Source organism: Saccopteryx leptura, chromosome 6 (genome assembly GCF_036850995.1).
Source record: "Saccopteryx leptura isolate mSacLep1 chromosome 6, mSacLep1_pri_phased_curated, whole genome shotgun sequence".
Lineage (NCBI taxonomy): Eukaryota > Metazoa > Chordata > Mammalia > Chiroptera > Emballonuridae > Saccopteryx > Saccopteryx leptura.
In genome coordinates, this window is record NC_089508.1 from 145747686 (window position 1) to 145763073 (window position 15388).

Here is a 15388-nt window from a genome sequence, read left to right on the forward strand (position 1 = left end):
GCAAATCAGCTCAAATGTAGCCCAGACCATACTGCATGGATTGGGGGAGGGGGGTGAGCCTGATACACTGCTAGGCTGCTTAAACAGGGCAGCCAGTCCTCTACATCGTGTGAACAGTGCATAGAGCCAGCCTTCGGGGATCCTAAACACTGGGATCTTGCTAAGCCAGAGCTGTTGATGCCTGGAGTTAGGAAAGGCTTTCTCAAAAACAGTGCATTTGAGCTGGGTCCTAAATAACAGCTCTACAAGGAAGAAAGCAAGAAAGGGAGGTAGAAGAGAAACGGCCCTTTTGTAGTATAGCCCTACCTTGTTAGGCACGGACATCTCTATGCAATCATGTTTGCACACCCCCTGACCTCTCCCTGGTGGGTATTGGAGTTGGAGCCACAATGGGGAAAGCTGCTATGCATGTATTGGTAACACAAACAATAGAAACTAAGGATTTGAGAGCCCTTTTAGGCCACAGCGAACTGTCTAGAACTCAGCAGTAGCAAAGACAGGGTTGGGGGGTGAGTTTACCCATTGTCCTAATGGGTCTGGGGCATGGCCAGTGATGGACTGCAGGCAGATGGCTCTGACTAGTGTGGCAGGTCCACTAGTGTGGAGATGAGGGCGCCAGGATGGCCAGCATCTGCAATGCCACAGCAGTAATGAGGGCACATAATGGCAGGACTCAGACTGAAGCAAAGGGGGGAGGCAGGACTGGATGTGGAAATACAGAAGACAAATTAGTAGGACTTGGTAACTGATTCAGTGAAGCACTGAAGGAGAGCTTTTAGAGGTGATGGTGCCTTTGTTCAAACAGGGAAAGGTGCACAGAACAGCCTAGAGGTGGTTTTTTTTCCTTGTCCGTTTCATTTGTTTTTTGGCAGAACTCATTTTTTAGAGCAAATTTAGATTCAGCAAATTTGCAAAAGTACAGAGATTTCCCATACAACCCCTGCCCCCAGAGGCACAGCCTCCCCCATTATCAACATCCCCAGCAGACGTCCATTTACAACAGTCAGTAAACCTGCACTGACACATCACTGTCACCTGAACCAAGCACATGGTGTGCACTAGGTTGGGTTTTATTCGTAGTATATCCATTCTGTGGGTTTGCACTACACTAGGTCTGAAAGGTAAGTTTGAGGGATACCTGGAAAAACTCAGGTAAATACCCAGAATGCAGTTAGAAACAAACCAGGAGGGAGGTCAGGGCTGGAAATGGAGTGATTACTTTTGTAGTAGACAAGGCTGTGAGCGTGAGTGGTGGGGCTGGAGGGGCACTGCGAGTGAGTGTCGAGCTGGACAGCTCCAGCAGGTGTGTCCCCACAGTTAAAGAGAAAGTGAACAACCCTGAGCAAGGATTAACACTATTTTCAAGGTTTGGGAGCAAAACTACCAGTTAAGAATTAGAGGGAAACTAAAACTGAGTATGTGAGCTCAAGTATTAGTATTTTTTTTTAATTATGATAAAAATGTGTTGTATCTGGGACTTAAATAGACCAGTAATAATAAAAAAGATCTTTTAACCATTATTTTGGCTCCACTTAAATATGATCTAACATTTAAACAGATCATCTGGTTTAAGGATTGAAAACTTACCGTGAAGGGTCAGATACTAAATATTTCTGGCTTTGCGTGCCATGTGACCTCTGCCTGCCTATTCAGTCTGTCACTGTAGTGTAAACGCCACCAGAGACAATATAGAAACCAAAGTGCATGAGCCTGGATTAGGTCTATGGGCAGTTTGCTAACCCCCTGATCTAGTTCAGAGAACATTGTAATCATAAATAGCTGGCTGGTATCCCATACCCTTGACTAAATTCAGGCTGCCTCATCATACTATCATTTGTCAAAAATTTGAGCGCAAGAGCAACTCTCTTTGCGGGTTCATGTTCCATCAAGTAACGAGTACGGTGCTCCTACTGGCGATACCATGTACACCAAGGGCCCCAGCCCCATGCTCCGAGCAGACCTGCCCAGGCGTGAGCTCTGAACAGCCATGAGCTGCATGTGGCTTTTCAGAAGTCCAAGGGGGAAACGGGAAAGGAAAATTGAAAACAATCTCAGAGGGCAGAGAGCCTGATGGTATTGTTAAAGCACTAAGTACAATGCAGACTGAGATGGGGTTCTGCGGCTCAAGCACAGCAACATTACCAATAAACGTTTGAAGGCTGTGGTCACTTAGTTTCTGGGACTGGGCAGAGCAGTTCCAGAAACGGGCTTTAAAAGTATTGACACCCTCTAAGCTGTTTTATTTATGTAATTTTTTTTTTTTTTTTTCTGAAGCTGGAAACGGGAGAGACAGTCAGACAGACTCCCGCATGCGCCCGACCGGGATCCACCCGGCACGCCCACCAGGGGCGATGCTCTGCCCACCAGGGGGCGTTGCTCTGCCGCAACCAGAGCCACTCTAGCGCCCGGGGCAGAGGCCAAGGAGCCATCCCCAGCACCCAGGCCATCTTTGCTCCAATGGAGCCTCGGCTGCGGGAGGGGAAGAGAGAGACAGAGGAAGGAGGGGGGGGGGTGGAGAAGCAAATGGGCGCCTCCCCTATGTGCCCCAGCCGGGAATCGAACCTGGGTCCCCCACAGGCCAGGCCGACGCTCTACCGCTGAGCCAACCGGCCAGGGCTATGTAATTTTTTAACATTGTTTTCATTTTGGTTTTCAGGGGAGCCCTGGAAGCTTATGTTCAATCAGTAAGAAGTAGAGAAGGCAAAGAATTTGCACCAGTTTATCCCATAATGGTTCAACTGCTTCAAAAAGCTATGTCTGCTCTTCAAGTAACAATGTGAAGAATTTCTTCATCTCCACTCTGTGCTAACACATTCAGGGGTGACGGATACACTAAGTGACACATACTCTAAAAGATACCATTTACTATGTATTTTAAGATTATCAACTTTTCTGTATTCCCTATTGATCTTTTCCTGTTTATTTTTAGCCCTTTTGCTTAAGTAGCATAAAATGTCAAAAATCACCTCCACCTTCAATTCCAGGACCTGATTTCCCAGAAAAATATCCAGCTCTTCTCCTTTTCCGGCCTCTACAAGGCTAGCTGCTCTCTTTCCCAGCCCGAGTCCCTGCAGGTAGCGCACACTATGTCTCCATGCTTTTGAAGGTATGTGTCAAGTTAGTCAGTGCCCTGCTTCCTCCAACCACCTTTTTTTTCTCATTAGGTATGTAGACCAGTGGTTTCCACATCTGGTTGTACATTAGAATCAGTAGTGGAAGCTTTAAAAAACCCTATTAATTTGTACCCCATATCAACACATCTGGGGTAGGAGCCAGGCAGTAGTATTTTTAAAAAGCGCCCTCTGCCTGGCCTGTGGTGGTACAGTGGGTCAAGGATCAATCTCTACCAGTGAGGTCACCAGTTTGAAACCCTGGGCTTGCCCAATCAAGGCACATACAGGAAGCAACTACTGCAAGCTGATGTTTCCCACTACTCCCCTTTTCTCTCTCCACCCACCCACCTCTCCTCTAAAATAAAATAATTCTTTAAATAAAGTCAAAAGCATCCTCAAGTGTTTCTAATATGAACAAAGTATGTGAACCACAGTCAGGTCCCAAAGCAAAGATGTGCAGCTGAATGTTCTGGCTGAATGTCTGTCAAACACACTGTCTGTAATAAAGATAGGACAAGGCTGTCTCGGCACTGTGTGGCATTTATTAAAAGCAGCTTTGGGGCTGTTTAACTTCGTAACAGAGATGCCAAGTTAAAAATAAAAAGTTTTACTTTACAAAGATTCTAATAAATAGCAGATAATAACAGGTCTTTTTCTATTGCCCTCACCCTGTTAACATTTTATTTCTAACTTAATGCCTAAAACCCCACCAGCAACTTAATTTCTATCCCTGAACCTGTTATTGTGACATGTCATACATAATTTTCAATCAAAATCAACAAGTCAGAGATAAACAATTTTTTTCATTTTATTTGAAATAATATACAAGAATATAGTGTGCAAAATTTTGGGGCAACATCATGAAGTGTAATGAACTGAAATCAATTTTACAGCTGTGATTCCTAACCAGAAACTCCACTTGGTAAGTAACATGAAAGCCATGATTGTAGCTCAGAGCAAAGGCAACTGTTTTGCCAATGGATCTGCTCTAATTTGAGAGTCAGGAAAAGTAAAGTGCCAGTGTTGCATTGCAGTAAGTGCAGTCTGCCCCCACCATAAGGATATGATGACAAAATAAGATATTTAAGCTATGTGGCTGAGGAGATACAGAACAAAGTGTAAAAATACAATGGTATCAAGTGTTAATAGCACCATTACAGTGACTAGATCCCAATGCTATTAACGTCCCGCCTGGGCCAGGTCTCTCACTGGGAATGGGTGGGTGCTGCCACCTGGTGCCTTGGCCCGGGATGTGTGAGGAACTGCAGCAGGCAGCTGAGGCTGGGCCGCGCACTCCAGCCACCTGCCACGTGCTCTGGTAGCCCCTTGGCACTGGCCAGACTCGGAGCTCCTGTGTTTGGCACAGATGCTGAGCCATGTGGTGGTCACTCAAAGAAAGGCCAAGCCCAGCTTTCATTCCGTCTGTGTACAATACAGATTAATAAGCAGTAAGGAGCCAATGTATAAACAGCAGTTACATATTTTTAAATTCCCCTTTTGTACAATTGAAAATAAAACATGTATACACTTCTCCTCTTTCTATTGTACTTTAGCACCACAGGATATCCATTTTCAAGCCTATTATTACCTGATAGACATATGTGAAATTTGGAAGGAAAATAAGGCAATTTGGTTTACAATGTTGATAGTTTTAGCTTACTTAATGCTCTAATGAAAAAGCAAATCCTCACTCATTATTAAATCATTTCAAGACTTGATGCTATCAGTATCTTATGGTCACACGGATTCAGGACAAATGGTGAGACCATGATCTTCTTCAGTCTTTCCGTCAACAGTCCAGGTTTATGCAAACACAGGCCTAATAGAAACGCCCTGCCTCAGTGCTGCTGTGAGCCCTGCAGAGAGAGAAGTAAAACCCAGTGAATGCTGACAAATCAGTAGACAGGAACTCTAACAATGAAAACTAAAAAGGACATATGTTTATCAACATTACTTTCTCAAAGGTTCACTAATATCTGATGGCTGAAGCATTCAGAAAATGTATGAAAATGGAGAGAAATGATCTAAGAGATGCAGACTGATCCTTAAGGGAATCAAGAACTTCATACGTCCATTCAGCCACCCTTTTATATTGGAACGTGACCACTATTTCTTTAAAAAGAAAATCTTGAAAAATTTGAACAGACATGAACTCTTAAGTTCCTATACATAAACAAGCATAAACACAGAAAAATTTCAGACCTCTTTGGCCAGCCCTCCTGCTGCAAACATATCTTCCCTTCATTTTTAGATATTCAAATCGAGTTCATTCTGTTCTATCATGTGACATTATCTTGTATTTAATCTAAGAACACAATTTAAAAGAAAGATGCTAATCTAGTAATGGAAAAGCTCTAAGAATCAAGCCTCTAAAGGTAGTAGTATTTTGGTGCAAACTTTTTACCAGTCTCCCTGGGCCTTTCTATTTCTTCTCCTTCCCAGAGACGTTAATCTAGAAGTACAGATTAACATCTGTACAGATGTCAGAAGTCCCTGAAGGTTGGGTAATACACCCCTCTATCTCCAATCCTTTTATCACCCCCTCACCAATTAAGAAAAGGCTGCTGAGACATACATACCATCCCAAAAATCAGAAAAAAATTCCTTTGATATTAATGAGTTAACACCCATTGAGAACCAGCTAGAAATACTACACTCCAAAATTATTTTTATACTGCAACATTTCCAGACAAACACTATTCTTAAGCATGTCTGGTATTTCTGCCTGCCATGCTTAAAGAGTAAAGGCACTGAATGAAGAAAAGAAAGCCTCCAGCTTTACCCTACAGCATAAAAACATTAGGTTCTGAAGTACAGAAAGGCTAAGCAACAGCATAGCAACCTTTAAAGATATAACAATCAGTCCAACAAGCCAGTACAATTTGGGGAAAGATAACACTAACCAACTACTTGTTAAAACATACTGAATTGGTTCTTTTCCTCTTCCAACAGTCAGGATTTAAACGTTTTTGTTCTTCAGCCAAAGCCTTTGCTTCTAACGTATATATCCTTCTCTCCTCGTTCTTCATTTTCTTCCACCTGTCACCCAGGATCACACTTATGGCTCTGTAAAAATCAGTATTTACACAATGGTGAAGGCAAGATTTTCATTAAAACTCATGTCAAGTGCTGCCACTTCAGAAAGAATCATAAAAAGGAAAAAAAAAAAAAGACAAAAATCTCGTCCAACATAGAGGAGAAAAAAGGTCAAGACTATGGTAGTCATTTCCAGTAAAGTCCCATCACATGGTGCATTTATCATAATCTTGGCAGTTCAAGACTCTTGGAACAGCACCAAAATGTCCTATTGTCAAACAGTATCTAAAATAGCTAAAAAATACATGTTCTACAAAGCACAGATTTAAAGAAAATATTTCAAAGAAATGGTTTAAATCTGGTTTTCAACTGCCATCCGTGGACCAGCAATTTAAAAGCACCAGTTTAAATTACCACTGGATCTATCCTGGTACAGTGGTTTTTAAAAGATGTTTAAGACATTAAGGCAGACACTATTTAGTTCAGCAGTATCCATCTTGTTTTAAAAAACATCCTTCCTTTCTGTTTGTGCCCATATCAAATAATTATGATGTCTTTTTTCATTCATGCAACCATGGTGAACATGTCACATTAACAATAAATACCTTACTGTTTACCTCCTAAGACCAAATAAACCTTAGGCAGTCTTTGTATTTATCACTTGGGAAAACTAGATAAACTCAAAGGGAAAGAAGTCAAAATGATAGAAATTTGAAGTTATTTTCTGTATTTGTTAATTTGCTTCCAAACCTACAACAGTCTCATTCAGGAAGGGTAGACATAAACCGTCTTCCTTCCATGAGGAGCTTTTAACCATTTCATGACACTCATACAAAACAAAAGGTCCTGGAAAGATTTTACAATAACTGACAGGGAAGCTAGAGACACACATCTGAGCTTTAGAGAAACAGCTATGATAAAAAAGGAATCAGCTGTGTAATACTTTAATCCAATAGACTGATGCAGTCAACTTCCTGTCCTGCACAGTAAATCAAACACTACTCTATCTGCCTTCATTAAAATAAAACGGGTTTTATAGTAGTCTCTAAAGGTACCACCACATAACGGTTGATACATTTAGCAGTTAAACCAATAAGAAATATTCACATATGTATCAATTCCTAAATCAGAGATGCATTTGATGTAAGAAGCTTCTCTTTTTAAGTGTAAATACTTAAACTCAAAACCAAACTGGCAGTTACCAGTTATGGGGGGGGGGGGGGGATACAAAATAGGTGAGGATGGTCAAAAGGTACAACTTCCAAGTCCTGGGGATATAACTTACAACAGAGGGACTTAAACAGTTTAATAATACTGTATTGCTTATTTGAAAGTTGCCAGGAGAGTAGATCTTAAGAGTTTTCATCACACACAAAAAAACTATATGTATGGTGATTGGATGTTAGGTAGTAGATTTATCGGGATCATTTTACAATATATACAAATATTGAGTCATCTATATACCTCAAACTAATGTTAATTACACCTCAGAAATAGATACATAGTATATAAAAATTAGGCTCACTTAACATTCAGCCCTGATTATTTTATGTGGATAATTATTTTATGTGGACTTCTAAAGGAAGCAGTAGTTTTGACTGGGAACTAGGAAGACTGAAAGAAGGTAATTTTCATCCATGGAGACGTGGTTGGTCTGAGAAGGCGTGAGCAGTAGAGGGCTTTAAGAGATGGATTAAGGCAAACAGAACAGGAAGAACTGGGTGCATTTTTACCCCTGGGCTCTACTGAGGACACCTCTAGGTTTAGTCCTGACAAATCTGGCAGTTATTGCAAATTCTCAATGTCTGCACATTGCATACTAGGACACAACTATTAAATGAAAGCTGACTCAAGGAAGTGCTAGTCTTTTCTGTAAGGCTTTTCAATCAAGGTGGAACTGTCAGTTGTTAGAACTGTGTCCTTTAACAGACAAATGACATTTAATACTATATTAGAAGGCACATCCTTACCACTTAGGTAACCTACTTATTCCTCCAGGTATCATAACACTAAAAATTCCACTTAAACTTTTTATAGTCAACCTAAGAAATCAAAGAACTCAATATCAAAAGCAGGCCCAGTTCCTGTGAAGTACACCAAAGTGTTACTCAACTATTACAATCATCACTATGATGTCTGACCTGTGGTGGCACAGTGGATAAAGCGTCAACCTGGAAATGCTGAGGTTGCCGGTTCGAAACCCTGGGCTTGCCTGGTGAAGGCACATATGGGAGTTGACGCTTCCTGTCCCCCCCCCCCCCCATCTCTCTTTCTCTCTCTCCTCCCTCTATAATGAATACATAAAATCTTTAAAAAATATATTAAAAAGAAAAAAAGAATCATCACGATGTTTACCTGTTATCTTTCCCTGGATACATCTGAGTATATTCAACTCTATATTTTTTGGCAAAAAGCATGAAGGCATTCATTGGTCTTTTGCACTTATTAGGAGATGTGGCACTCACAGTCCCTGAGCTGTGGGTTTTGACAGCTTTCGCATACAAAGAACCAGAAGAGAGCTGTGATGAGCCAGGGGAGCCACAGTTCTTACTGAACCCGGTTCTCGCGAAATCTTGACCTCCAGGTCCTCCACATGACAGGGATGCACGACGCTGACGAGCCATGCTGCTTAGCACATAGACTGCAGAAGAATCCATAGGTGTGAAGTCATAGCTAAAAGAAAAATTATAACATGGTTTTAATTCAGTTTAATTACCTGATTTGTAAAAACAGGATTTAAAAAATAGAAAAGAAACCCTTAGCATCTAATTGGAAATTTCAATGTATTTTCCCCTATATACTATTACCAACATTAACAACTTCGCCACTGGTAGTTACTTATAAAATGAAAACTTATGTATGTGCTAAAATACAGTATTTTTTTAAAATCTGGGAATACAAAAGTTGAAAATTAAAACAGAATGGCTGGTATATATTCCAGGCCTCAGACTACACAGATGATAAACATAGCCTAATAACAATATCAGCTCCAACTCTACAAGCTTGCCACAGGAAGAAACAGGCTAAACAATCGTTCCCCTCCACATGACACAACTTGTAGATCAGTGCTGGTCAACCTGGTCCCTACCGCCCACTAGTGGGCGCTCCAGCTTTCATGGTGGGCACTAGCAGAACAACCAAAGTATAAATAAAAAGACAGATTTAACTATAGTAAGTTGTTCTATAAATATTTATTCTGTCAAACTTAGCGAAAATCCGACAAAGTACTTGGTAAGTAATTGCTATTATATGCTTTAACTTGCTGTAACTCTGCTTTACAAATTTTATAAAGTAAAGTTACTTCCCTACTTTATAAATCACCATTACTGTGGAACCAGTGGGCGGTTAGAAAATTTTACTACTAACAGAGATACAAAAGTGGGTGGTAGGTATAAAAAGGTTGACTACCCCTGATCCAGACCCAGATCTGCCTGTCCACTTCCAAGCCGCGGATGTCCGCACCAATACTGTGGCACCTCAAACTGCCACTGGCTCATCTCAACAAATAATCATTAATTGAAAATACTAGCTGGAAATTAGAGCAAAAGTAGACCACAGCCTATATTTGGTAAAGGATATACCTGTGAAAAAAAATTCTTTTGTTCCAATTATGTTAACTCCTTCTGCTTATACTTTGTCTTACTGGAAAACTTTTCACACATTTCTTATTCTAAACCCAACTCCTCCTCCTCTCCCAGACACAAAAACTCTGGTAATACATCAAAACAGGTTGATATCAGCTATAGAAGTATTTATTATCTACCTAAAGGTAAAGCATGAGATTATTAATTATTCTAAAGACAGAGAGAGCAAAACAAATGAGGTCCATGCTACTAACTACACATAGTAAAAATAACTTACACCAGTTATCAACCACTGTGTCTTTCTGAAGGGTATTATATGAAATAAATGTACTTAAAGTGTGACTCCAAAATCATCTAATGAACGCACCCAATCAGTATTAGGTCAGAGAAGTAATTTTTGCCATCTTAAGCAACTCCCAAATATAATTTTAAAAAGCAGCAAACTTAAGTATACTGCTCACAAAAATTAGGGGATATTTAAAAATGAACATGAAGCTACAAAATATCCCCTAATTTTTGTGAGCAGTATATTATAAATTAATCTGACACAAAATTATTCATCTCTACTGGATGCAAATATTTAATTACAACTTGAAATATCAAAAGATTTCAAAATGGGGTAAGAAAACACACGGATGGACGCTGCGGACATTATGCTAAGTGAGATAAGCTGGACAGGAAAAGACAAGCACTGCCTGACTGAGTGGGTCAAGCACCTACCCAGAATGCTGAGAATCTCTGGCTTGAGCACAGGATCATCAACATGATCCCAAGGTGGCTGGCTTGAGCCCAAGGTCACTGGTTTAACCTAAGACACCCAACTCAAGGCACGTATGAGAAGCAATCAATATACAACTAAAGTGAAGCAACTACGAACTGATGTTTCTCACTGTCCTCCAACTCTCTCCTTCCCTATCTCTCTCTCAAATCAAAAAATAAAATTTAAATTAATAAGAAAAAGACAAGTTCTATGTAATCTCACTAACATGTGGAATCTAAAAAAGCCAAATTTATAAAAACAGTTACCAGGGAATGAGGAGTCAGAGGTATAGGACAGATGTTGCTTAAGTGTATAAACTTGCAGTGAGTAATATATAAGCCCTAGAGATCACAGGTGAACATAGACGACAATCTGTATTATCAAACCACTAAGAGACTAGAACTTAATTATTCCAACCATGAAAAAGAATTATGTAACATAATAGAGGGACTAATTATCACAATGGCAATCATATTAAATATATTAAATCAGCATGTTGTGCCTGACCAGGTGGTGGCACAATGGATAGAGTGTTGGACTGGGACGCAGAGGACCTAGGTTTGAAACCCCGAAGTCACCAGCTTGAGGGCGGGCTCATCCAGCTTGAGTGCAGGGTCACTGGCTTGAGTGTGGGATTGTAGACATGACCCCATGGTCACTGGCTTGAGCCTGAATGTCACAAGTTTGAAGCCCATGGTCGCTAGCTTATGCCCAAGGTCGCTGGCTTGAGCAAGGGGTCACTCCCTCTGCTGTAGCCCCATGTGTCAAGGCATATATGAGAAAGCAATCAATGATAACTAAAGTACCACAACTACAAATTGATGATTCTCATCTCCATTTCTGCCTGTCTGTCCCTATCTGTCCCTCTCTCTGACTCTGTCACAATAAATAAATAAATAAATAAATCAGCAAGTTGTACATCTTAAATTTACACAAACGCTATATGTCAAATATATTTCAAAAAAAATTTTAAAATAAGCTAATTAACCACTGAAATTTGAAAACTCCACCATCTAGTGGCACAAATATAACCATCACTTATTTCTAGTATGGATACAATTTAAAGAAGTTTGAAATATTCAACCACAGAATTCAGGATTTTGATATAACTACAGCATTAAAATATTACGTAGACTATTATAAAAACAGCCTGGCCTTTTACTACACCACCTCAGCATCTGTTTCTTCACTGTCTGCAGTTCCTGAAATGTGCCTTGTTTCTACCGCTGCTTTTTGTACATGCAATTCATTAAACGTAGAATGCCTTTTCTGACCTTCACTATCACGTTATTATTCTTAAAGAAAAACTCCTTAATAGTGTAATCTCTATTATGTCTTATGTATTCATTTAATCTTCCCTTGAACACTATCCTTCTTTTAAAGATTAAAAATAATAATAAAAGAGCCATAAAAGGTTAACTCACTGCAGCTTCCAAAGCAAATCTATCGCAGAGCCAGGACCTGCACTCAAGCCTTCCAGCCCCAGAGGCTTGTCTGCACCAGGCTACCTGTCTAAATCAGCATTCACCAATGCACTTCTTTCTCTAGACTGGAAGTGAAGGGGCAGGCCCATGTCTTTTCTATTCATTCATTCATTCATTTTAGAGAGGAGAGAGAGAGAGAGAGAGAGAGAGAAAGGGGGAAGGAGTAGGAAACATCAACTCCCTTATGTGCCTTGACCAGACAACTGCAGGGTTTTGAACCAGTGACCTCAGCATTCCAGGTCGATGCTTTATCCACTGCGCCACCACAAGTCAGGCCCATGTCTTAAGTGATTTTAAATCCCAATGCCACCATATACTAAGCCCTCAAATGTGATGAATGAGAGGATAAAATAATTTTGCAAAACATAATAGTTCAAAATTTGGGTTCAAATCCCACCTCTGCCACTTACTAATAATATAACCTTGGGCAAGTTAAACCCTCTCGCCTCAGTTTACATATTCATAAAATGAAGATAACACCTGGTGTGCAATGGTACATTGCTAAAAGAATAATAGACATAACAAAGCTTAGGGCAGAAGCTGGCACACAGCAGGTACTCAGTTGGAGCTATCTATTAATGTATACTAAATCTGGAATCCTTGTAAGTTACTGACTTGAATCCCAGTTCTAATACTAACTGGCTGTTTGGGGCATACCTCTTTGACCTCTCTCAGCTTTAGTTCTCTCTCTCGGTAAAATGAGGATATAATCTACTAACAGGGTAGTGAAAATTAAGTTAATATATGTATAGTGCCTGGTCATAATAGGCACTCAATATGCTTGTTAAGTCGTATTACTTGAACAGAAACATCAACTTCACAAAGTCAGAAGTAACTGTTTTAAACCTGCCTGATACCTGGAAGACTGATCTCTACTCTGTGTCTGGAAAAGGGCGTCTTCACATCATACTCCTGCTTAGAAACTTCTTTCTCCAGGAGAGCTACAATTTTGTTTAAGAACTCATCAATTTATTGCTTATTTCTGGTCCTTACCAAGCTAGAACAGGGGTCCCCAAACTGCGGGCCCCTGCGGCCATTTATCTGGCCCCCGCTGCACTTCCGAAAGGTCAGTGAGAGGAGCACATTGACCACTTCATTAGCCAAAAGCAGGCCCATAGTTCCTATTGAAATACTGCTTAGTTTGTTGATTTAAATTTACTTATTCTTTATTTTAAATATTGTATTTGTTCCTGTTTTGTTTTTTTTACTTTAAAATAAGATATGTGCAGTGTGCATAGGGATTTGTTCATAGTTCTTTTTATAGTCCGGCCCTCCAACAGTCTGAGGGACAGTGAACTGGCCCCCTGTGTAAAAAGTTTGGGGACCCCTGTCTTAGAAGCAAGTAAAGTTTTACCTGTACAGTACATTAGATGTTAAATACATTTTTATGCATAATATATGTAAATACTTCCACAGGGAGCAGATGGGCGCTTCTCTTGTGTGCCCTGACCGGGGATCAAACCTGGGAAATCTGTACACTGGGCCAACACTCTACCACTGAGCCAACTGGCTAGGGCTAATAATTTTTTTTAATTGATTAATTTTAGAGGAAGAGGGAGGGAGGGAAAGAGAAGCATTTATTTGTTTTTCCGTTTAGTTGTGCATTCGATGGCCAGTTCCCACAGGTGCCCTGACGGGAGACAGAACCCACGGCCTTGGCATTTAAGGTTGACGTTCTAACCAACTGAGTTAACAGGCCAGCACCTGTAATATTTTGTTTGCAGAGAGAATTAATATAGCAGGCCTGACTGCTATCAAATTTACTTACAAGGCTAGCCCTTGATTAACTTGAATTTCGGAAAGGTTCCCATCATTCCCACAACTGAGCGAGTGGCTCACTATGCCTGAACTGTATACAAACAATATGGTGGACCCTGAATGCCTGCTTTCCCTTTGGAAGTTTAGAACTGGGTATGTGCCAAGCCTGAGGCAGCTCAGATTACCAGCTCCCAATAAAAACCCTGCTGAGTGTCTACAAGCCTCCCTGGCAGATAACACTGCATACCTGTCACAACTCACTGCGTCTGACAGAAATAAGCAAGTCCTGTCTGACTCTACTGGGAGAGGGTCTTGGAAGCCTGGCTTTTCCCAGACTTCACCTGTGCCTTTAATTTTCCCAATTTTGCTTTGTGTCCTTTCACTGTGTGCCCAGTTCAGCCCTTGAACGTAGAGGTGGTACTAATGACCTGCAGCATAACTGTGTATGTGTTATATGTATTATACATGTAATTATATTCCTAATTTTAGTAAATATATACTGCTCACAAAAATAAGGGGATATTTCAAAATGAATTATGAAGCTATAAAATATCCCCTAAATTCTGTGAGCAGTGTATTTTAAAAAAAACATCTGATTCCATAGAAAATGGAAACATACTAAAAAAAAAAAAAAGGAAGCATACTGTATTTTTTAGACTAATTTGCACTTAACATTCTTTCTAAAACGGATTCGTGTTTCAAAATCTGTATCTAAGGTTCATTAATCCTCCACTGACAGAGAATTCCATGGTATGACTATATCACAATTTATTTTTTATTTACTTTCCAGTTAATGAATATTGATTGATATTGTTTCCAAGTTTTATTATCATGAACAATATAGCTATAGAATTGTTTACCTAGCTCCTAGTGCACGTCTACAAGTTTATTCTTCTACCGCACATATACAGAGGAACAGGATTGCTGACATTGTGTTGTAAACTAGACAAATTATCTTTCAAAATTTAATTTACACTGTAACCAAAACATAAGATCTGATCTACGGTCACTGGCTCGAGTGGGGGGGGGGGGTTCAGTTTGCTGAAGGCCCACGGTCATGGCACATATGAGAAAGCAATCAATGAACAACTACAATCAATGAACAACTACGGTGTCGCAACAAAAAACTAATGATTGATGCTTCTCATCTTTCTCCGTTTCTGTCTGTCTGTCCTATCTATCCCTCTATCTGACTCTCTCTCTGTCCCTGTAAAAAAATTAAAATAAAAAAAAAAAAAGATCTGATCTACATAATAAAAGTATCACATCATAAAGTTTTATCTCATTTTCTAGTTTTTTTCAGTGTACAGGAGGGATGTAATCAAATGGCTTTGAGAATCCAATCTTTAAGATGTTACTGAGTGCCTGACCAGGTGGTGGAGCAGTCGACAGAGCATCGGTCTGGGATGCTGAGAACCCAGGTTCGAAACCCTGAGGTCACCGGCTTGAGCACAGGATCACCGGCTTGCATGTGGGATCAGACACGACCCCATGGTCAATGGTTTGAGCCCAAAGGTCGCTGGCTTGAAGCCCAAGGTCACTGGCTTGAGCAAGGGGTCATGGGCTCAGCTATAGCTCACTAGGTCAAGGCACATATGAGAAAGCAATCAATGAACAACTAAGGAGCCTCAATGAAATATTCATGCTTCCCAT

At 40.3% G+C, this 15388-nt stretch overlaps 2 protein-coding genes across 4 annotated transcripts in view; one reads left to right on the plus strand and one right to left on the minus strand.

Annotated features, from left to right (window-relative positions):
• The window catches only part of COG5 (component of oligomeric golgi complex 5), a 444866-nt gene extending 440089 nt beyond the window's left edge, over window positions 1–4777 (plus strand). For both annotated transcript variants that reach the window (XM_066342433.1, XM_066342435.1), the window contains one exon: window positions 2657–4777. In XM_066342433.1, the coding sequence (XP_066198530.1) occupies window positions 2657–2780 (124 nt within the window). In that variant the 3' untranslated portion in view covers window positions 2781–4777. The remainder of the gene's footprint in view (window positions 1–2656) is intronic.
• The window catches only part of HBP1 (HMG-box transcription factor 1), a 40219-nt gene continuing 28727 nt past the window's right edge, over window positions 3897–15388 (minus strand). For both annotated transcript variants that reach the window (XM_066342436.1, XM_066342437.1), the window contains exons 9-11: window positions 8505–8822; window positions 6038–6179; window positions 3897–4969 (exon numbers count right to left, since the gene is read on the minus strand). In XM_066342436.1, coding sequence (XP_066198533.1) covers window positions 4952–4969; window positions 6038–6179; window positions 8505–8822 — 478 coding nt within the window. In that variant the 3' untranslated portion in view covers window positions 3897–4951. The remainder of the gene's footprint in view (window positions 4970–6037; window positions 6180–8504; window positions 8823–15388) is intronic.